We start from the raw sequence: 24,032 nt of genomic DNA, 5'->3' as shown, positions 1-24,032 counted from the left end.
TTAAGTACTTAACCCGAGGTACCACTGTAATGGTATTGTCGTGTTGTAGTTCACATGGCTGCAAATAAGCAGCCACACCAACTACAGCATGGTAACAGAACAGTTGGCAGACAGGCAGAGGAGTGAGCAAGCTTCGTAGGTGGAAAGCAGCCCGGGAGAGCTGTTTAATGGAAGAAAGAGATGTTTCAAAGAGCAGTTCTGCAAACTGCTTTGTAGAGCACTTCTGCTGCTCAGTTAAATGCAGCTGCATCGAGGTTTGCATCTTTTGTTCCGTTTGCTTTTTACAACTATGTAGAACTTTCCCATTTCCCCTCCCCCTCCATTCTTTAGGAGATTGCTGCTGAGATTCATGGGATCCTGTGGGCCCACAGGAGTGCAGGAACAAGACATTTAAGACAATAGGCAGGCCTGGATTGAACAGGAAGCAACCAAGGAGTGGGCCTTGGGATGCGCCACCTAAGTCATCCACTTACTTGCTCCAACAAATAGAGCACAGCAAATAGTTTTCATTTATAGGTTAAGCTGGCGGTACTGAACTGTTTCCAGGATTGCATTAACATTTTGGTTTTTTTACCTCCCGTAAAAAATTAAGGTGATTGTAATATTGATACCCCATAAGTCACTAAACACGAAACTTTTAAGTATCAAACTTACGTTATTAGCAACAAAAGGGGGGACAGAATGCTTTAAGTAACATGTTTTACATCTTCTGCATTGACTCAATTTTTCACTAATCTTCTAGAATGTTCTGAACCTTTGTAGAATCGTGTGGAGATGTCCAGACTTCCTTCGCCCTTCCATTTTTCTCTAGCCTCCTAGAACGTTCTCAGCCAGATTTTCTTGTGCAATTGTAAAAGGCTGTTTATATCATTCTTAACAAACGGAGGAGAAGGTCTGAAGATGCTTCTCCCCAGAGGTGACATTTGGTCTTTGATCAGCCATGACAATAGGGCTTAAGATAGCCATAGAGGACGACTAGGGCTTGACGGTTAAATGCATAGGTCTTTTCCTTTGACCACACAACCCCTCCCTCTCTCCCCCCAATCTACTCTGGTGGCTGAGATATTAGTACAGAATGAAGAACCTCTGTGTACAGGCGTATGGCAGCCTGCCCTGGGGAGACGTCACACATGACATCAGCCAATGGGCCAGATTCAAGTATTTACCCCTCCACTTGTAGGCTGAGGAATAAACAGTCAAAGCAAGCAGCTCCATTTTTCCCCCTTGGCAAAGCACTTATTTTTTCCCTTTCCCGTCAAGTGATGGAGAGTGGAGGAGAAAAGCTGCCTTTCAGAAGCACTGGCTGCACAAGGTACTTCTCCAAAAAAAACAACAACAGAGGTTCAAACAAGGAAAGGGCTTTCAGATAGCCTACTTGCCCTTGCTCCTGTTTGAGGCCTCAAACAGAGCTGTGCTTTGAAGTCCCAGCAACTGGAACTTCAAAGTGCAACATCACCCAATGTCATAGTCATGTCAGATGATTGACATCTGGACGGCCTTGCCTGTCTGTCAAACTCAGCTTGCCAAGGAGTGGAGAAATGACCATCTAGCCCACCAGTCAGAAAAGGTTCCCTACCCCCTGCTTTAGTGCCAGCTGCCTACATGTTTTAAGGTCTTTTCTGAGTAATCATGAGGACCTGAATACAGTCTGTTTTAAAAACAAGAGCCAATGTAGTCAAGATTCTCCAGTATATAATAGGTTCTGCATTAGAAGCAATGCACCGTTAACTACAGTGCAATTATGGTGTTAAAAAAAACACCCCATGATATCAAAACATGGATAGGTTTGGCTGAATCAGGAAATGGTACTGAGACAATGAAACATTCAAATGTTCTATTACACATCATTTGTTATTAATTTTATGCCTTTGGATGGTCAATGACTCTGATATTGGGAAAGAAAAAGTAGAAGTATTTGCATTATGTAGAGATACAGAAAGGAAATGCAGCGCCCACACAAACAAAGCAGGGAGCTTGTGTTATTCACTGCTCCAACTTAAAACCACAAATTTTCACTATGAATCATCCAGTAGACACTGGACTCTTTATTAACCTAAAAGCAAGCCACAAGGAAGTTGTGCACGAGTAATTTGAACCATCCATGGAGTGGGTCGAGACTAAGTTAGTTGAACTTAGTTCCTATTGAAACCAATGGGACTGAAGTTATGAATATCCTGTCCCACTGAATTTCAGTAGGATACAAACCCAACCAAGTTCATCTGGATCCACGTCTTTATTTCTTCCTGCTTTCTTCTTTCTAGGGCCACAGCGATGAATGATGCGTAGGCCTTTAAAAACTGAATGATCAAGCTGTTTTGAGCAGCTGCTGCTGAAATCAGAGCATAGGTTCACCTAGCTGAGGATAGCCTACTCCCAACAAGCCATGGAGCTTCAGGGTCACAGAAAAAGGTCCTAACCTTGCTATTAGAGATTCTTCAACTGGGTATGCTAAGACCAGGGGTGACTAACCTGTTGGCCGTCCAGATGTTGTTGGACTCTCATCCTCTTTAGCCCCAGCCCGTGATCTGGGGGAAAGATGCAGTCAGCAAGATGGAGGTGCTATGGTTTGGTGGTTCCTGGGTTTGGGGCCTGGGTGACTGACTTCTTTCTGGAATGTCTTGCACCCCAGGTGCATAGTCCAGGTGCGCTCCTTGATTCCACCTTGTCACTGGAGGCCCAAGTAGCCACAATGGCACAGTGCCCATTTTCCGCTCTGGCTTGTCTACCAGCTATGGCTATTCCTAAATAAGGTTACCGGTAGCTTAGCCACAGTGTTCCATGCACCAGGAACATGGACAATTATAATGTGCTCTGCATGGGGCTGTGCTGTGGTGCAGAATCTACCCCAAAATTGTTCTGGAAATGATTTTGTTGGTTTTTAAAGATGTGTAGCAAGATAAAGTTTTGGAATAAACATTTTGCCATCACCACTGCCACCACCACCATCATAATGGAGTCCAAAAACATATGGGGGACCAGTGATTAGCCACCCCTGCAATACAGATTGAATATAGGATTCTCTGAATGCAAAACATGTCCCTGATAGAATGGTAGGTAGCTAGATTGTTTAAATTCTGAGGATTCGTGTGATTTTGGTTGTATTTTGATTAATGGCCTATCACATCCACTGGATGCAAGATAGCCTCTGCTTACAAATTACAGTGGTACCTCGGGTTACATACGTTTCAGGTTACATACGCTTCAGGTTACAGACTCTGCTAACTCAGAAATAGTACCTCGGGTTAAGAACTTTGCTTCAGGATGAGAACAGAAATCGTGCTCTGGCAGCGTGGCGGCAGCAGGAGGCCCCATTAGCTAAAGTGGCGCTTCAGGTTAAGAACAGTTTCAGGTTAAGAACGGACCTCCGGAACGAATTAAGTACTTAACCCGAGGTACCACTGTACTAAGTAGGTGGGGCTCAAGCAGGAGAGGGATAGTATGAAATGGGATGGGATGTCTCTCTCTACATATTCGTGTCATGTCTGGTTCATCCCTTACGGAATGATGGTATGCCGCATTATAATTGAGAACCAATCACAAAAATATAGACACAACAGGTAGGCTAATAACTGTTAAAGCATATATAATAGAATAATGATATCATTCAAAAAGTCTAATAGATTTATTTCTACTTTTTGGATGATATAATTCTTCTATTATATATGTTTTAACAGTTATTAGCCTACCTGTTGTGTCTATATTTCTATGATTGGCATTATAATTGAGGAGCTTTAGAAATGGAGAAATGGGGAGGGGTCCTCTTTCTACGAATAAATACAACTTGAGACAAAATCCTCCCAAGAAGATTCCGTTTAGGGTAGACTTGATGCTCCTGTCCAGCCGTCACTGTAAAGGCAATTGTCCTGCTTCCTCAGGAGTCTACCGTCTTGGGGGTGGTCAGTAAGAATGGTCTCCACATGCAGAGATCCAAAAGGGCAAGCAAAACTAAGGGCTTTACATTTTGTTTTTTAGAACATGGAAACAAAATTCTGTTTTAACTTGTGTATCACAGCGGAGGTGTCTTTTTGGCTGTGTGTATGCATCAGGTGTGTAAAAATAAACAACTTACCCAGGACATAATAGCATCCCCTGTATTTAATGCCCACCTTGTCAAGCAACTAGCTGGCCACAACATTCATGGGCTGCACTTGGTAGACTGTGAGTTGCAGAGGCCGGGTATAAATCAATTAGGAGGAAGCTTCTAGCCAGCTAAAAAGGTGCTCCTGCAGCCTTACAAACAAAGGTGGATCTTTGGTTGGAAGAAAAATAATAATGCATGAGCAGCCCCTAAAGCAGACAATAATTTTCCTGCAATTTTCCTCCCAGCGGCTTCATTGTGCTTTTTCCTTGACATATTTACAGTCATTACTTTGAAGCTTTCTGGTGCAAAGTCCATTTTACTACCTTCAGCCCTAAATTAAACGATGGGTTGGGCTCCCAAGGACAGCATAGGATCTGCCAGCTCTGAGTCTGGGCCACGGGGCCACCGTTTTTACTTTACACGGAGCACCAAAGAAGGGGTTGTGGGACACGTGAAGAATGCTCTGTTTTCATCCCCCCACTCCTTCCAGGTTAAGGGGGCATTACTGAGGGTGCCTTCGTTGACACCCCCCGCACCCAATAAAAATATGGGCACTAGCACTGTTGGTAGGCTATTCATGCCACCAAGGGAATGAATCAAAGGGCACTGCAGAGAAGCAGCACTTTCATGGGGCTAACAGTCTCCATTTATTCCCAAGGTACTGACTGCGTCTGCCTCCAGCAGCAGCATGTAACCAACATGGCTGGCCATGGAGAATTCTTGTCTGGTCCAGTGGCAATCCACACTGATTTAGGAATCCATTTTTTATAGAAGAGGACTGAAGGGAATGGGGAAATCAACTTATACGTTGCCTTTGGGGTGATTAGCAACAACGACAGCCATGTTCCAAATGCAGAAACCAAAACGTGAGAACCCAGACACGAGAAATACTTCAACAGCCTAAGGGGTTGTGCCACATCAATTTAAACACAACATACACCAGTGATGTATTTCCAGAAAGCAGAGCTAAGGAAATATGAGCATGATGCATGTGACGAGAAGACAGTTTAGGCTGCATTGCATAGAATATGGCAAAAGTGCTCAGCATACTAAAATCCTATTGAAATCAAATAAGGCCGCAATCCACTTAGGGCTTATCCACATTTGCTTTTTGCCCTGCTCATTCTAGGCATAGGTCTGTGCTTTAAAGCTCTGTGTCTGAGCACTCTTGGGTTTGTGGTTTTTTTTGCTTCAGAGCTTTCCCCAAGAAAACCCACTTACCACACAACTAATGGAAATTTGGGTTTCCTGCAGATTGTTGTTTGCTCCGATTGAGCTTTAAAGAGTGAGTTTTTGCAAGGGATGCTCTGAAGCAAAAAATAAAATAAAATAAAATAAAATAAAATAAAGGATGCAGAGCTTTAAAGCATGGGCCATGCCTGGAATGCGCGGAGGAAAGGCAAATGCGGAATATATCTCATTCACTAGGAATATATCCCATTGAACTGAGTGGCACACACTTCAAAACGAACATGCATGTGGCCAGGCCTCAACTGCACACAGGGATCTTTGGATCACATAGGAATCTAGGAACATAAGAATCACAACTATTGCTTTGTGTGGATTTGCTGCTTCTGTGGTCTACGGCTATATTTGGGCTACAAGAGCACTCTTCTTATATGAATAAGGCAGGGGGAGGGCTCCAGTTCCCGGCGCCCCTACCCAGCAAGAGCAATGGCTGGGGACGACAGGAGTTGTAATTGACCAACATCTGGAAAGCCACGGGTTCCTTATCCCCGCAGTAAGGCATGATTCCTGAAAACACCTCTGGATCACACCGGTGGAGACTTCTGACACCATGCCGCATGGAATGGTGGCAGTTTGTACAAGATGGACAAGTATTGCATGGGCCCAAATATAGATCTCCGGGGGCTTATTCTTTCAGCCACGCTGCTTGGCTGGTATGAATTTGTGCAAGGGAGCTTGCTTCTCTCCCAGAAACCCAGGCCCTGCCTGCAAGAAAGAAATTGAAGGAGCCCAGGGTGGGGGGAATCACCGTAGAATGCTCCACCACTTTCCAAAGCAGACAGCCTCCGAAGTAGCCAACTTGTGCGTCTGAATGGAGCAGCCTTGGCCAACCTGGTGACCTGCTGGACTGAAACTCTCAGCGGCTGAGGCTGATGGGAGTTGTAGTTCAAGACATTAGCAGGGCACTGGGTTGGCCAAGGCTGGAACAGAGGGAGCCAACTTTTCTCCCCATTCTGCTGCGCTGCCTTTCAACTTACTGGGCTTCACTTTGGCAGGGAATCTTGGTTTGACTGGAACGAAAAGCAGAGTCAAGCTTTCTAAAGCTTTCCTTTGTTTCTAGCCAGTAACAGATATATTTGCGCAGAGCGATTTCTCTTCCAAACCAACCGGGGTTGGCAGCATTTTCCTGACGTAACAGGCACACTAGGAATAATACTTGGATCCCTCAGTCCTTTCCTTGGGGCAGAGGGAGGAAGGGAGGAGAAGGAAGGCAGCCCTGACTGCAGGATCTTTGGGCGTGGGCAGCAGGAAAGAGCCAGAGGTCAAAGGAAATGTGTCTACTTTTTCTTTACTGGACACTCCTGCTAGTTTCATTTTAACATCTAAAGCGTCACCTTTCCAGGGGAAGCAAAAGGGTTGCAGTCTCCCCCCCCCCCCGCCAGTCATGTCACTGCTATTAAATTAACCCTTTAGCTCAGCCGGACCTCATCCAAAACGCTCCTATGGACGTTGCCAAAGGACACCTCCCTCTGCGCAGATCCTGCTTCTGCATCTGAGGTCAACCTAGCTCAGTCCTGCTGGCCTGGGAGAGGTGGCCCTGTCTAAATAAGTCATGATGCTCTGTCCAGGAATCTTGAGTCCAGGCCAATTCCTTGCAAAGACTAGGCCTGGGCAATATTACAGATCCTGACCAGCTCCACTTTGAGCACAGGTCGGCCGGTCCTGGACTCAAGTGCATTTGGCCTTTGAAGTAACACTTTGCGCATAACAACACACTCACTCACTCACTCTCACACACACACCCTCCTTCACGCATGCCTGCAAGCGCACATACACCCGCAACAGCAGGCATGACCTCATTTAGAACCTGGAAACGGTATTCTCTAAAAAGGATTGTCTTTGGAGAGCGTCCGCAACACAGCTCCTGCCTGGCGTTGCTGCCAAGGTGCCAGTTCCGCTTCTTGACCTCTTTTGCTGTGCACTGGGGGACCTCTGGGCTTTCCTTGTGTCCTCCTTCTCCTTCCTCAAAGGAAGGCACAGCAGCTGCTCCTCTTCTTCTGAGACTCTATATAGTCGTGGATTTGGAACCGGGGCTCCTCTGGCTGCTTGACGGCTCGTTGCTTGAGCTCTCTAGAGGCGAAAGAGCAAAAAAACCACCACTCAGGGGCTGTTTCCGCCAAAGGGTCCCTCCCTGCCCAGAGAAACGAGCAACTTGGCCTGTGGAAGCCTCGCATCAGGTAAGAACAAAGGGTGATGCCTTCCACTGAGCCAGACAATTGGTCCATCAAGCTCAGTTCTGGAGGACTGGAGAAGGTCTCCAGGGTTTCAGACCAGCCCTGCCTGGAGGTGCCAACGATTGGACCTGCGACTTGCCACCAAGCTTGCAAGTCATCCCTTGATTTACGTACGTCAATGGCAGTCTAACGGGGCGACTGGCCACATCACTGGCACAGAGAGGTGCTGCTGCAGACCTGGCCTCCTGGCAGTGACATCGCTTCTGTATACCAAGGCGTGTGTGTGTCTGTGCGTACAGGGAGGCAACAGGGAGCTTGGGGTGGTTTGGGCACACCAGTGGAAGCACAGGATTGGTTCTGCTGCTGTATCTACACCTCCCTGATCTTATCCCTGGTACGCAGCAGCGATGCTGTTGTTGGGAGGCCAGGTCTGCAGCAGTGCCCTGGCTGCTCCTGCTGTTTGGATATGCTAGGCCAATCTTCCCCACCCCAACCTGGCTCCTGCCTCATGTCGTTGGACTACAACTCCCATTATTCCTGACCATCGTTCACGTTGGCCATTCTGATGGGAGTTGGCGTCCAACAGCATCTGGGGTGCACCAGTTTGAGGAATGCTGCTCTAGACCACAGAAATGAATGCCACCTCAGTCCAATTGGCCAACATATTGTGATAGGAATTTTGAGGTCTTAGATATATGGTAATGTTCATAAGTGTACCAACCAAGCACGTACATAGACCAGCACAGGAAGACCGACCTGGAACCAATTTGATTCCTAAACTGAGCAAAAGTTTTCTCTGCAAGGTCAAAGTGGGAAACCTCCCATTGTCTCTTTCCTCACAAATCCTGTCTTAAGGGCACATTTAAGATATGAATGACCTGGCCCAGGAACCAAGTATTTATTATTACAAAAGACTGGCCAGGCTACCCAGGCAATCCAATCAAGTAACCTGCCAGACAGGAGAAAAACAACATTCAAATTTCTGTTTTAAGACCGCCTTTTCTGTGATGTATGTATGATGTTTCTGGGGGTGGTCTTGATCTACAGGGTGGCAATTTCAAAAGTCTTTATAACGCCTTGCGCGCCATTTTTCTATGTTCCTCCTCTCTCCTGCGGGTGAGGGGAGCACCCTGTTGCAACAGTTCAATAAAGATCAAGCTTACTAGCTGCTTTGCTTCTCAATATTCTCTGGTTGGCCTCTGTTATTCTTTCCTACCAATAGGGAACCTATGTAAGGACTCTATATGGGCTCTTGGATACCCCATAAGGGAAAAGGGCAATTTTTGTTTACAACAACATCTCATGGCAGAACGTAATAATCTGACAGCAAGGTGGTCTGTTTCTCTCTTATTGCTACCTGCTAATTCCAGGAAGCAGAAGCAAACGGACTACAGCCTGTTACTCACTTTGCAATGGCCAGAAATGCCAGCTCCACGTTCATGCCAGTCTTCGCACTGGTCTCCATGAAAGGCACTCCATATTCCTGAGGAGAAAGTGGATAAATATTGAGGAGATCTTGCAAGCAAACCTGGTAAATCCTTGCCATGGAGAATTCCACCCCCCTTCATGTAATTCAATATTGTATCCCGCTTCCCCAACAACTCAATGGTAGCAACAACAGAATTGAAAGCTAGCAAACGTTAACAGACGCTATAGCCATATCGGCAGCACACTAGAATATAAAGGGAAACGAACAAATTCGTCACACAGTTAACTTGATCCAAACTCATAGTGATTCAAAATATCAGAAATGATTGAACACCAGCCCTTTGCCAGCTGCCATGCTCTGTCTGGGAAGGGGCTTCTTCAGCCAGTGCAGCAGTTGCACACTCCCAAGCAGCAAGATATTTCTTATTGTTTACTCTCGGCTTCTTTTCACCCTCAATGAGAGAAATCAATCACTTCTATGTTGTTTCTGGAGGGAAGGGGAGGCAAGGGAACCTTGGAGTCTACCTCCCCCCCGCCCAAACTTTCACCTTAAAGGGTGTGGGTGTGTTTGGAAATATCACATTTTAGTGAATTGTCTCTTTAAGAAGCTGGCTCAGCACCACAGGGTCCACACCGGCAGTCCAGTCCGAAGCACAAGTGGTTCTTGCTTTAGTTCACTCACCCTGGCTAATGATTCCCCATCTTCTGTTCTTATCACTCTCTCGCTGCTCACATCAGCCTGCCAACAAAAGGGAAGATATTTAAGAAGAGATAGGATCAGAAGAGTCGCCAACAAATCAAACCTCTAGGAAACTGGCTGCTCCTTGGGATCTTTTGATGGGAAGTACCCGGGTCTGCCCTCCTGGTGGATTCTATTATTTGGATAAATCAATAAATGGCAGTTGGACATGACCACCCCAGAAGAGTAGTGACTTCTTCATCCGAGTAGATCTTACCTCCAACAGAAGTGTCCTCTCTGATCTTAATATCTATGGCTTTGATATACTAGACCGCCTCCCTCCCTGCAGAAACAATACAATAAGCTAGTATTACTCCAACTTGGGTCCCCCAGCTATTGTTTGACTATAACTCCCATTATCCCTAGCAGTTGGGGATGATGGGAGTTGTAGTCCAACATCAGCCGGAGACCCTGGTTTGAGAATCACTGCTAAGCACAGCAATGGCAGCCCAAGGAGGCTTCTTCTCATGCCACTGAAGTCAGGGTTAGGTCCAGTGGGCAGAGACAATTACACAGATCCCTGCCGCCCAGAGGGACAGGAGGGAAAGAAATCTAGGAATAACTCATGTGACCAGCCCAGCACACACAGTTCTTGTGGCTTAGGGAAGAAGCCACTGGAAGGGGTTCTTGTGCTGCTGCTGCTGCTGCTGCAATATCTGGGAGGAGTGGCTTGGCTGGGAGATGTGCCGCTGTGGACCTGACCTCTTGGCAGCGGTGTCATTGCTGGGTACAGGGATGATGTGGGGCAGGGTGGTGGCGAAGTCAGCATGGTGGAGATGAGAGCCCAGTGCTCCTGCTGGTGCATCCAAACTTCCTGCTTCCCTGACTCCACACCGTCCTGGTACCCCATAGTGATGCTGCTGCCAAGAGGCCAGGTGTGTGGTCCGCTGACATCTGGCAAGCCCGCCTGACATGCAAAGGTTTGCCTAGTGCTGACTCCGCCAACAGAGGGCGATGCTGACATGAGGGCTGCTGCTTCTGCTTGTTTCAAAAGATAACAGGTGCACTTCTGTGAAAAATTAACCAATAATGATAAAACTGATTTATGTCTGCAGCACACAAGCACCTCGGCTACGTGACACACAATATGCCCAGAGTCATTTTCGGATTGTCCCTTTGCAGAGATGGAAACCATATAGTCAGACATAGGATTTTCGAAGTGTCTTTCAGATAAAGTGAGTGATGGCTGGCTGAATAGCCATTGGTAGACGCCTCCAGTGTTGGGCGCCCTCTGCTGGTTGGTCTTGGCCAGGAAAGTTCCAAGGCAAATAGAATGCACACAACAGTAACTACATGCAAAGGTGTCTCCTGTATGCTATACAGTATTCCATTTCTTGTTTCCCCTCCTCTCTATACTTAATTGCATGCTTTAACCTCATCATAAAGGGAGCTTCTGTACTAGGGTTACCAGATGTCCCTGGTTCCCGGGGACAGTACCCGGATTTGGAAATCTGTCCCTGGACAAATTCTGTGCCCGGAATGTCCCCAGATTTGCAAATCTGTCCCCGGGAAACGTGGCAGCGGCAGCCTCAGCAGCCTGGAGCCAGCCTGGTAGTGCAGTTGGCTCTGGCTGGCTTCAGGAGCTGCTCGCTGCCCGCTGCTGTGGCGCCCGCCATTTTTTCGGAGCCATGGCAGCAAGCAGCGAGCAGCCCCTGAAGCCAGCCAGAGCCAACTGCACTACCAGGCTGGCCCCTCCTGGGCAACGGCTGCCCCCCCATGACTCCCGAGCCTCCCCTAATCTGTCAAAACAAAGGGGGAAGGAGATCGGCAAAGGCTCAGGAATTACAGGAATTAAAAAAAACTCTGTAAAAATTACAGGAATTAAAAAACCCTCTGTGCATTTATGTTTCACAGGATGTGAAAGAAGGGCTTTGCACCTTTATACAATATGCATGTGTGCTTGGGGCCAGGGTCTTTTGCCTTACCACCCCCACTACTGACTCCCTGTTGCTACTCAGCTTAAAAAAAAAAAAAAGGGTCCCCGGATTCATTGAAAAAAATCTGGTAACCATATTCTGTACCCAATCCAGCATCATCATCACAATTAAAATTTGTATACTTGTAGATCTCAGGGCAGTTCATAGCATTAAAATTGCAATATAAAAAGCACAAAATACATAATAAAATTAAAAACAAAGACGACCCAATAATCCCCGCCCCCATTCCACAACACATTTTAAAACGTCATTATATTAAAAAGGGCACTAAAATATCGGCTGTTTTCTATCTGTTGGTTATTTTATCTAACAACCCCTCTTTATCTAATGGATTCAGGAAATGTTACATTTCAGAAGTACACTTTTAAGTCCGATTCACAAAATAATTTTGGCATGCTATCATGTGGTTTGCTGTTCCTGCAGTGATTCTTCCACCTGCCCTGAAGTCACCCTCTGCTTGCTTAACTAGGAATACAGGCGGCAGAGCTACAATGTCTTCCAGAAGCACTTCTAAGTGAGAACTGCCAATTTAAGATGCCGCTTGATGCAAATAATAATAATAATAATAATAATAATAATAATAATAATAATAATTAATAATTTTTATTTATAGTGCGCCCATCTGGCTGGGCTTCCCCAGCCACTCTGGGCAGCTTCCAACAGAACACTAAAATACAATAATCTATTAAACATTAAAAGATTCCCTAAACAGGGCTGCCTTCAGATGTCTTCTAAAAGTCTGGTAGTTGTTTTTCTCTTTGACATCTGGTGGGAGGGCGTTCCACAGGGCGGGCGCCACTACCGAGAAGGCCCTCTGCCTGGTTCCCTATAACTTGGCTTCTCACAGTGAGGGAACCGCCAGAAGGCCCTCGGCGCTGGACCTCAGTGTCTTGGCAGAATGATGGGGCTTTCACCACAACAACTTGTGCTAAATGCTACAGGGCTCTTTTATTCTTCATCTCTTACTGGATTAGATACAGAAATCCAATCGCACCTCTGCCACTGAGACTGCTGGGAAGAGCAAATACAGAGCGAGGGATGGCGGCAGAAAGACTCCCAGTGCATGTGGAAGAAAGAAGCCTCTTCACGGTGCTTAAGAAAAGCAAGTGCTGGAGGGAGTTATCAAAAACCAAGAGGTGCCAGGATAAAGAATTCCTCCAATTATGTGCTGACCACAGAAGAAGACTGTGCAAAGCACGCTAGGAGGAGATAGCTCAGAGTCAAGGGGAAAAACGGGGGAACTATTTGCGAAACCAAGAGCAGGTCTGCATCACCTGTCAGGAAATGACACGCACCTTGTTGCCTAGCAACATAATGACCACATCCTTTTGGGCATATTCGTGTATCTCTGTGAGCCAGGCCTGTAAGAGGGGGGTGGGGAAAGGGAAAGAGGGAGAAGAGAGAAAGTTTAGTGTGGTGTGTCATGTCGTGAGGCAAAGCACTGCGTTCAAAAAACGAGACACAGGGCAATGGGAGTTCCATGGGGCCTTAACATTTGACATAATATCAACAGGTCACACACCACTCATCATGGTCTAGACAAAATAAAAAAATTCCTTCCAGTAGCACCTTAAAAAGTAAAGGTAAAGGGACCCCTGACCATTAGGTCCAGTTGTGGCCGACTCTGGGGTTGCGGCACTCATCTCGCTTTATTGGCCAAGGGAGCTGGCATACAGCTTCCGGGTCATGTGGCCAGCATGACTAAGCCGCTTCTGGCGAACCAGAGCAGTGCACGGAAACGCCGTTTACCTTCCCGCCAGAGTGGTACCTATTTATCTACATGAACTTTGACGTGCATTCAAACTGCTAGGTTGGCAGGAGCAGGGACCGAGCAATGGGAGCTCACCCCATCGCGGGGATTCGAACCGCCGACCTTCTGATCGGCAAGTCCTAGGCTCTGTAGTTTAACCCACAGCACCACACACAAAAGCTCATACCAATAGCAAACTTAGTTGGTCTCTAAGGTGCTACTGGAAGGAATTTTTTTATTTTGTTTCGACTACGGCAGACCAACATGGCTACCTACCTGTAACTAGAACCATGGTCTAGAGTCTCTTAAGTGGCTGGACCACCATCATGATAAGTGGATTCAGGCTGCAATTCCATAAGTGCTTACCTGGGAGTAAGCCCCATGAAACCGAGTAGAGCTTGCTTCTGATTAGACATGCATAGCTTGCACTGTTAAGCCTTTATTTTAGTCACGTGTCTGGACCATGCAGACAGATGTGTTGAGGGAGGAGGGCTTTGCTTAAAGGAGTGGGGCAAAGTAAGGTTGCCCTCAGCGGCATTCCTCCATCCTAACCAATACATCAGGGGTAGTAAAGCCAATGCCATACTGTCCTATCTTACATTGTAAGACCAAGCTTGGATTTAGCCCCACTGGTGACCCCTAAGTCAAGGGGAGAGGCATCTCTAGCTCACGGGTCCGCCAAGGGTTCAAATTTGGCCCGCAAAGCAATTTCAAGCCACACCCACCTGCTCCACAGCTGTCATCATGTGGCTGCAATGAACAATCTGGAGCTGATTGTCCATTGGTAGGGGAAAGCAGGTAGAGGCAAAGCCTGCTGAGTTGGCTCCATGAATGAGCTCTATGCAGGGAAAACCCTAACACACCTTATACCTGGGCTGCATGCGGTGCTTTGAAGTCCCAAAACGGGGACTTCAAAGCACCCAATCACCTTCCGTAAGGCGATTTGACCCATGATGCTGGGATCTGATAAGGATCTGGTCCCTGGAGCCAAAAAGGTCCCCCACCCTCCTGCCTGAATCCCTATACCCCACCTTCAAGCAACTCTAAGTATGGGTAACAGAAACAAATGCATATCTTTCCACTGCGTGCCCCACTCTCCTTTCTCCTGTCCTCCTTCTTCAACTCCCCTATATAAAATTGAGACTGCAAGCTCCCCAATCAAGTTCCTAAAGAATTACCAGCTTTTCAACTGCAGCTATGCTTTGCTCAGCCCTTTGATGTGCAGGTGATAAAGTTTTATCTCCTCGCTGTGAAAAGCTCCTGTTGTTTTCTGCACATCAAACTGTGGGGCTAAGGACAGAGGTGCCTGGCGTGCTCTGGTCCATGGGGTCACGAAGAGTCGGACACGACTAAACGACTAAACAACAACAACAATACAAAAGCAGACCAGGCTGGGATTTCCCTTTCCATTTCTGGCTAGCTGGCAACCCTGAGCTCTTATCTTGATGCTTTGGTGAGCAGAGGAAGGTCTGGGCAAGTCGGGATAAGCAAGGGCTGTGGGATCATCATACTTTAGCACCGGATTACGTGGTTCAAATGCAGATGTTAAACACCCACCCGGATATTATCAAAGGACATTTTGCTGGTGATGTCATAGAGGAGGAGGAGTGCTGCAAGACAAAAAGAAAAACGTTTGTTTCCCTCCCCCAAAATGATCATGTTTTATTCCAAGTCAAACCACTGGTCTGTGTACCCCAGTATATTATATTCATTTTATAAATTTATACACCGCTTTATTGTAAAAAGAACCTCAAAGTGGTTCACAAATAGACTCTGGGGACAGCGAACCTGCCACCCTCCAGATGTTGTCAGACTCCAGCTTCCATGAACCCCTGTCAGTGTAGCCAATCGGTTGGGTATGATGGGGGCTGGACTCAAGGACAGTTTCCCCACTCCTTTTTTTATAATAATTTTTATTAGTTTTCAATTACAGTCCAATAATTGCCTCATTATAACAATGCCAAATGATAATACAATTACTAATACCAATCTTTCATATAGCAAATTATATAATTTAGGTGTGTCCCATCCCCTGCCCCGGTGTGCTAGAATTGATGGTTTGGTGATTTTCTTTAGTTCTGCGTTCCAAAAGCTTATTAATTTCTTTTTTAAAAAATAATTTTATTGATTTTCTTTTCTCATAATAATTATTCAGTATCATCATTTAACATCTATTTTTTGCTTTCCCCCCTCCCTGTTGACTACCCCTGACTTCCATTTCTGGTTTGTTACAGCAAATGTTACATTCTGCTGTTTATCCAAAAGCTTATTAATTTCAATTACACTCCACTCAAGATAACAATCCCTTATACAACAACTGCAATATGAACAACTTCCATTCGTATTGACACATTAAATGATTTACGAAACTACAAGTGCGGCACTCAAACTAAATCCTTATTCTTCCTGTGTGTGGCAATTGTTCTGTCCATCATGGACAGGGGAAATGCAGATTCCCCACTCCTGGTATACTTTGATTGGCAGCGACTTGTCGAGGTTATGAGCCAGGGACACATTCCCAGCCTTGCCGCCTGCGATTCATTTAATGGAAAATTACGGGGTCACATTTTACAGCCGAATCGTGAGCTGCACCACAATAATAATAGCATTATTACTGGATTCTAGCAACGAAGAGCTGCTCTGCTAAGAATACCAGCTCCGATGCAAGACACCCAACTGGAGGACGTACCCTGTGCGTCTCTGTAGTAAGCATGAGTCACGCTCCGGAACCGCTCCTGGCCTGCCGTGTCCCAGATCTGCAACAAGGCAAAGTTGGTAAATCACGAGAAAGACCTTCATGATATTGCATGAGCAGGAACCCCAATGCCAAGCGAGTGGCAGCGTAGCGGGAAAACACACATACACAAACAAAGCAAAACGATAAGGAACGGAACAGAAATTTTCACAGGTAAGGTCTGGATGGTTCCTTGCAAGGAGGGGGTTTTGCTGGGTTCTATCAAGTGGAATCCTGCAGGGTTCTATGTCCTATAAAACCTGCATATAGGGCCAGATGTACACTCAGGTAGATGAATCAAAACCAAGAAATTAAACTGAGACAGTGATGAAATTGGAGGTATGTAATCTGACCAACCTGTGGCCAGAGGCTGTTGGACTGCAGCTCCCATCATCCACAACTATTTGCCACGCTCACTGGGGCTGATTGAGGGTTGTGGGGCCCACAGGTTAGCCACTTGTTTTAAAAGTTGTGTTTTATTTGTGATCTTCTTCGGTCATGTTTTATACAATGTATTATTTAATATGACATTGTGATTTTGAATTGCAGAGAGAAACAGGGCTTTCCCCATGGTGGTGCCCTGGCTGAGGGACGCCTTAGATAAATGCAATAAAAGGTCAGTGGGCAGAGAATAATACATCAGGAATCATTGGGTACCCAAACAACGGCATAATGAGAATTCATAAAACAATAATACACGTAAAGGGCTAGCACGGAGCCTGTACTCCGGCAGGGACAAACACCAACCCATGTGCATGCCAAAATCCCTCTAACTTATTTGGAAGTTCAGGTGATAGGCAACATCAGTGTAATTTCAAGAGACGAACCTGCAGTTTCACCTTCACACCATCCACGGTCACCACTTTGTTCTGAAAGAAAAAAATTTAATAAAAATAAAGCCACACTAGTGTATAAAGCAGAATAAATGGCAGGAACTAGAAAGTCTGCTCTGCCTTTGCCTTTAGATACAGGAATCTTTACAGATGCACCTAATGGTCATCAGAAGGGGAGTTGCTCCAGGATAGATACCAGTTTTCAAAAGTTTAAAAGACAGATAAATGTTTCACAGGAACAGACACAGTGACTCTAAGCACTCTACCACACTGACTCTCTGGCGGTTATTGCTTTGATTGGATGGGAGGTTTGATCAGCAGGGTGAATCTTGTCACTAGCAGCGCCCCCATTGTTCAGTGCCCCATTGAATGACCTTGCTACGGCATAAGGCAAACTGAGTTGCATTCTTCCCACTAAGCACAGGACCAACACTATGAAGAACAGGCTAACCATCTCAGTCGTTATCGTTATCCCAAGTCCACCAGTTGTCATTTCTTATAAACTTAGGAATGGGGAACCCTTGCCCTTCCAGATGCATGACCATTGGCCATGCTGGTTGAGGCTCATGGGATTTGTAGTTCAACAACATCCTGAAGGCTGCAAGTTCCCCATCCCACTTATATACGTTAGGGAAGTGTAGAACAATGCATTAACCCCAACGCATTAACCCAGTTAATATCAATTGCTTCCATCAAACTACTGTTGGTGCTTATTTGTAACTACTGAGGATGGGAAAAATCTGCTAAAAAACAGTAGAATCATAGGAGAGTTGGAAACTCCCTGAGGGTCATTAGTCCAACCCCCTGCAATGCAGGAACCTCAACATGTGGTCCCCCCATCCAGTTTGAAACCACACTAGACCCTGCTTAGCAGTTTTATTGCTGCGCCACTAGTCATGCCGTGTGAAAAGTATCTTGTAAATTTGATGGGTGGAATAAAGAAGAAGAAGAAGAAGAGTTTGGATTTGATATCCCGCTTTATCACTACCCTGAGGAGTCTCAAAGCGGCTAACATTCTCCTTTCCCTTCCTCCCCCACAACAAACACTCTGTGAGGTGAGTGGGGCTGAGAGACTTCAGAGAAGTGTGACTAGCCCAAGGTCACCCAGCAGCTGCATGTGGAGGAGCGGGGAAGCGAACCCGGTTCACCAGATTAGGAGTCCACCGCTCTTAACCACTACACCACACTGGCTCTCAGTATGCCACAGTGGCATATGGCACATCCTAGAAGGGGCCATATCAACAAAAAGTCTCATATCCAGGCCACATATTCTGGGGGAGAGGAATGCCCAGATTCCTGGTGCCTGATACCATTGCATTGAGATCTGGGGTCAGGAGGATACATTACTGTGCAATGGAAACAAGCCAGCGAGCATATCTGATCGGTTTATCTGCAGATGAACGGCACATTTGCTTGCCTGCCACTGTCGCCTTAACTGAGGCTATGATCAGGAAACCGCTCTGCCGTGTGGTGTGGGAAGCTTTCTACGCAGCTACCCCAGCTACATCGTTCCCAATGGCCCCAGGTGAACAATATCCATTCTGGCCTAGATGAGCAGCAGCCACTGAGAACAATGCAGCTCTGCACTGGAAAAGCTGGGTGAGAACAGTTCTCCGTAGTCATTGGAAATAATAGAAGCAAACCATTAGGGTTCAGCATGCTGCTTTAAGAGTCCTGTAAGAGATGTTTGGTCGCAAGGTATTCTCCGCTTTCTCTTTCTTGCATTAACAATGATCCATGATATAAGGCCATCCACGGATTCCCCTCTGCGTCGCCCGCATTAGGGTTACAAGGCAAATCTGGGGCTGACAATCATATTCTAAAATACAGCTCCTTCTCTATAACAGCATAGTTCCAGACGCTTGCAGTCTTGCACTGCATATTATAGTCACGTGCTACTGGAAAGCAGCCATAGATTAGGCAGACAGGGCCTGACTTCATGTTATGGGGACTGATGCAACCCCAGCCTCATCCAAGCAGAAATTCCCAGCGACGTTTGCTAAACGAGTCTCTCATTTCTTTTACCCAACGCTCCTGGAGAGTTGCGTGGGAGTCCGCAACAGCCACACATCCTCCGTGACACGGAATTAGGCCCCAGAGGATGGCGTGAAAAGATCTCCCCCTACTTAAGCGGAATCAGAACCTGAACATTGTTCGGGGCGTGAAGTAGCACTGAGACACCTTTCCAAATCACTGTCTCTTCTTTGGGCTCATTCACACTTCCGCTTGCTCCAGACGCAAAGGCAGAAACTGCTTGGATCCAAGTCTAGGAAGCACAGGAGGAGAAAACTGCTTGGACTCATGCTTTCTAGGCTTGAGAGAAGTGTGAAGCCTTGCAAGGCCAGTATTACGGATGACTCCGATATCTCATTCCTCATAATACGTTTCACAAAATGTGGGGACGGGTCATCACTCAGTGGCCGAGCATCTGCCTTGAGTGCAGAAGGTCTTGGGTTCAATCCTCGACGTCTCCCCTGCCTGAACCCACCCCCCAAGAGCAGCTGCCAGTCTCTGTAGACAAGACTGAACTATATGGGCCAGCCGTTTGATTCAGTACAGTCATACCTCTTGTTACGTTTGCTTCAGGTTAAATTTTTTCAGGTTGCGTCCCACAGCAACCCAGAAGTAACGGAATGGGTTACTTCTGGGTTTCGCCGCTCGCGCATGCGCAGATACTCAAAATGACGTTACACGCATGCACAGAAGCGGCAAATTGCGATGCGCAGACACGGGTTGCGTTCTGCTCAGGTTGCGAACGGGGCTCCAGAACGGATCCCATTTGCAACCAGAGGTACCACTGTACAGTGATACCTTGGGTTACAAACGCTTTGGGTTACAAACGCTTCAGGTTACAGACTCCGCTAACCCAGAAATAGTACCTTGGGTTAAGAACTTTGCTTCAGGATGAGAACAGAAATCATGTGGTGGCAGCAGCAGGAGGCCCCATTAGCTAAAGTGGTACCTCAGGTTAAGAAGAGTTTCAGGTTAAGAACGGACCTCCGGAATGAATTAAGTTCTTAACCCGAGGTACCACTGTATAAGGCACCTTTGTATGTTCTACGTTTCTATACCAAATTATGCATCCAAAGAATGTCGTGATAATACAAAATGATGATACCAATCCGGCAAGAAGTGGGAATGAGAAACAGCACATCTAAGACTAGCTAGTTCAGGCAACATTTCCATTCAGTACCTTTGTCTTCACAAAAACAGGAAATTTCAGAGGAATGGTAATGGGAAGCACCCCCCTAGTCATCATATTCATGGGCATAGCCAGGATTTATGTTGGTGGGCGCATGCTGCTGCTGCTGCCCAGGACTGCCTGCTGGGAGCCTGAAGGGCCCTGCCCTGCCTCTCTCCACCCGGCTTGGGGCGGGGCCTGACAGGCTCCATGCTGCTGCTCAACAGAGAGGGCTCCTTTAGATCCATTAGAGGCACCGGAACAAGGTACAGGAATCCTATGCTCTCTCATGCAATATTTAGGCAATGCGGTAGTTGGCAATTGCTTCTCTATGAGTAGGGTCCTTGGTTATATCACTGATGTATTCAAGCACTAACTCTGCCAGATAGTATGGGTTCTTTGTAATGTCAGGCAGGTGTCACCAGCACCCAAGGAATGTGCAAACTGATAGCAGAATACTGATAAGATCTAGCCCCAAAAACATGACCGATGCTATTTCTGCTGCAATCCAGAGCCTCCACCACATAGAAGCAGGTTTGCAGTACAATATACAGGAAAACTTAGTCATTGGATGGAGACGATCTCGGTAAATCTGTCTTTCTTCTGATCTGGCTTGATTTGGGAAGGTGGAGTTGGTTAAATGCTCTTTGCCTTTCATGTGTTCTGTAACCCTGATTCCTCTGACCTACCTTCCCTGGATTCTGTTAACATAACAAAATATGTATTTTATCAAAGTAATTGTTGAACTGAAATACAATTAAGAACAAGTATATTAATAGTGGAATACAATAAAGAAGTAGTATATTTTTGGGGGGCCCCCAAGAGAGTGGGGCCCTAAGCTACAGCTTGTTTAGCTTATATGTAAATCCGGCACTGAAACTAAACAGTATCCTAGTTGGAAAGAATGAATGCTTTGAACGCATAATACGATGACCTGCCTTATCAACGGAGGGTTCTGTGGATCTAAAAAACACTTGAGTACATTAGCTTGAGTTGGTCCAGTAAAGCTTTATGCCGTGTCTACTTAGCCTTTATTTTACCCTTTACCTGCCCTGTTCTCATCTCAGGGCTGAGCTCCACATTGTGTGAATTGTGTGGCTTCCAGCCATGTGTCAGGGAATTTAAAACAACAACAACATTTTGATCCTAGGTGCAGGGGGCTCAACATTCCATTGGGACTGCAACATAGAGCAGGGGTCAGCAAACTTACCACGCCTCGGGCCGGTGTCTCCAGCACCGACTGCGCGGTGGGCCGGAGGGCTGGGGAGCGTGTGCCCATACACATGTGCACACGCTATTTCCGGCACACTTCCGGGTCGAATGAGCACCAGAAATAGCTTGTGCGTATGTGCATGGGCCTCTTCCGACCCGGATGTGCACAGGAAATAATGCTTGCACATGCGCAAATAAGGCTTGTACATGTGCAAATAATGCTTGCACATGCGCACAAGCTATTTCCAGTGCTCCTCTGACCTGGAAGTGGGCAGCCGTGCAGCGCAGTGCCGGTAAGAGCGGGCGGTGGCAGCAGGTGGCGGGGGTCGCCGCAGGCCAGATAAACAAGTCCCTCGGGCCTTATCTGGCCCACAGCCTTAGTTTGGGCACCCCTGAAATAGAGGGAACGGGGTATTTCCTCCCCAGCTACTATCCCCTCCCTGCTCTGCAATTGGTCCTAATGGGAGCTATGCATTCCCATCACTACCAGCAGTGTGTGTGGCAGAAGGGTAGGGGTAGCACTTTTAACTGGGATCATAGCTGAGGAGGAAAGGGTTAGAGAACCCCTCCCTGCATGCTACAACCCCAGTCACATAAGATTACATTAAAAAAAATATCTATGCAATTAACATAATCTCAGTAGGGGCAGCCATTCCCTGCGCTGTAACAGAAGCATCTCTCTGCATTCGTTGGCAGCTGTAGTACTCTCACCCGGAAATCTATGCCGACAGTGGCTATGAAGGTCCCAGAGAGGAAGGCCCCGTCTTTGAACTGGATGAGGAAGCAGGTTTTCCCCACGCCTGAATCTCCAAGCAGCATCACCTACAACATGGGGTGCAAAAGCCCATTAATAGTGCAAGGGACAGCACATATCTTCGGTGGGAGCTGGGAAGTCGATGGGAAATGGAGGAGTAGGAGGAAGAGCTGAGTGCTCCGAGGTCCAGGGCCTGAGAAGGGATGCCAAGCTCAAGCAAACACAAGAGCAGGCTGCCCTTTGCTGTTTCAAGAGTCAGATTCACTTCCTGGCTGATTGCTTGGCTCCTGGTGTTACATAACAGGCCAATGCCCTATTGTTTGAAGACCTATATGAAGTTCCACTTAAATAAGCTTCCCCCCGGATCGCTAGATGGTGGGGAAATCTAATCTAGCAAGCCAGGAGGTCAGCCAACAGCAGCAAAACAATCATAGGAAAAACTTAATCTTCACTCTCATGTTAGCTCCCCCATCAGACTTCTCTGGGTCAGCCTCACAATGTTGACAGTGGCTATTCCTCAACTTGGGACACATGCAACAGAATGCTGTCAGTTCCTTGAAACCTGTTTGCTTCCCTCCTGCCTTAATGCTACTGCTATCCATTCTTAAGGAAATCAGCCCTGAATCCTCACTGGAAGGACAGATCCTGAAGCTGAGGCTCCAATACTTTGGCCACCTCATGAGAAGAGAAGACTCCCTGGAAAAGACCCTGAAGTTGGGAAAGATTGAGGGTACAAGGAAAAGGGGACGACAGAGGACGAGATGGTTGGACAGTGTTCTTGAAGCTACCAACATGAGTTTGACCAAACTGCGGGAAGCAGTGGAAGACAGGAGTGCCTGGCGTGCTCTGGTCCATGGGGTCACAAAGAGTCAGACACAACTAAACAACTAAACCACAACAACAAAGCTTGCAAGCGATGGTCTGGGGCTTTATGACCAAGCCATGGTCCCTCTGGGTTCACTGTAGGAGGCAGTATGGCTCTAAATACCACCTGCTGGGAATGATAGGTGGGCAGAGTGCTGTTGCATTCAGTACTAACTTCTGGGCTTCTCACAAGCATCTGGTGGACCACTTTGAGAAGAGGCTGTTGCACTAGATGTACATTGCCCTGATCTAACAGGATCTTCTCATGACCTCCCAAGAGGTCCTAAGAAGTCTTCCTACCTTCCATGCTGTCTCAAGAACTGTGCATTGGGACGTGTAATCTTCTGCCTGTAGGCGAGCAATCTTGAGGGGCACCAAGCCCACAATTCTCTGGAGTTCCAGGCCTCTCTTGCACATTTGTAATCATCTCTTCTTTCTCAGGATGACTAGAAGGTTATAAACCCTCTTCCCTGACTGGTTGCCCTCATTTCCATGACTTCTACTACTTTGCCACTGTTTTCCCTCTCCTGACCAAGAGAGATGGTCTGGCCTGGAGCCACTCCAGCTGCCAGCTGTTACTGCAACTGCTTATTCTACGGGCAGAACACTTTGTCTCAGTATATTCAAGCTGCAAGCCACATGCTCCAGTTCCTGCCTTTGCTCAGCCATCTATCCGTCTTAGGGATACAGGAGATCTTTGGTTCAATACCTGGAATCTCTTGGTAGGGCTGGGTCCTGCAGACCCACTTCCAGTCACAGTAGACCAGGACTTCCAAAACTTGGGTCCCCAGCTGTTTTTGGACTACAACTCCCGCCACCCCTAGCTAGCAGGACCAGTAGTCAGGGATGATAGGAATTGTAGTCCAAAAACAGCTGAAGACCCAAGTTGGGGAAACTTTTCTGTACTGAGCTAAAGGCAGCTTCCTATTTTCTTTATATTCACCCTCTGGAAAGTCTTTAGGCAACTTCTTTTACAGCGATAGAACCAAATATGAACAACCGATGGAGCTGTGCAGGGCCACATATTTAACTTTGGTTTTGAATGTTCTGCATTTTTTTATCGCAGACAACAAGGCTGTGTGAGGCTTACCTCCATA

At 46.8% G+C, this 24,032-nt stretch overlaps 1 protein-coding gene across 3 annotated transcripts in view; it reads right to left on the bottom strand.

Annotated features, from left to right (window-relative positions):
• Positions 1 to 1,830: 1,830 nt before the first annotated feature.
• Positions 1,831 to 24,032, bottom strand: part of RAB37 (RAB37, member RAS oncogene family) — a 78,131-nt gene continuing 55,929 nt past the window's right edge. For 2 of the 3 annotated variants that reach the window (XM_053375812.1, XM_053375815.1), the window contains 7 exons: positions 16,919 to 16,960; positions 16,047 to 16,113; positions 14,915 to 14,967; positions 12,903 to 12,968; positions 9,614 to 9,670; positions 8,910 to 8,986; positions 1,831 to 7,399 (listed from right to left, as the gene is read on the bottom strand). In XM_053375812.1, the coding sequence (XP_053231787.1) occupies positions 7,294 to 7,399; positions 8,910 to 8,986; positions 9,614 to 9,670; positions 12,903 to 12,968; positions 14,915 to 14,967; positions 16,047 to 16,113; positions 16,919 to 16,960 (468 nt within the window). In that variant the 3' untranslated portion in view covers positions 1,831 to 7,293. Of the gene's footprint in view, positions 7,400 to 8,909; positions 8,987 to 9,613; positions 9,671 to 12,902; positions 12,969 to 14,914; positions 14,968 to 16,046; positions 16,114 to 16,918; positions 16,961 to 22,028; positions 22,140 to 24,032 lie in introns of all 3 variants that reach the window. The other variant, XM_053375814.1, reaches the window with a different exon arrangement.

The sequence above is a fragment of the Podarcis raffonei genome, chromosome 2, assembly GCF_027172205.1.
Source record: "Podarcis raffonei isolate rPodRaf1 chromosome 2, rPodRaf1.pri, whole genome shotgun sequence".
Classification (NCBI taxonomy): Eukaryota; Metazoa; Chordata; class Lepidosauria; order Squamata; family Lacertidae; genus Podarcis; species Podarcis raffonei.
The sequence above is the reverse complement of the archived record's forward strand: the minus strand, read 5'-3'. Positions and strand labels throughout refer to the sequence as shown.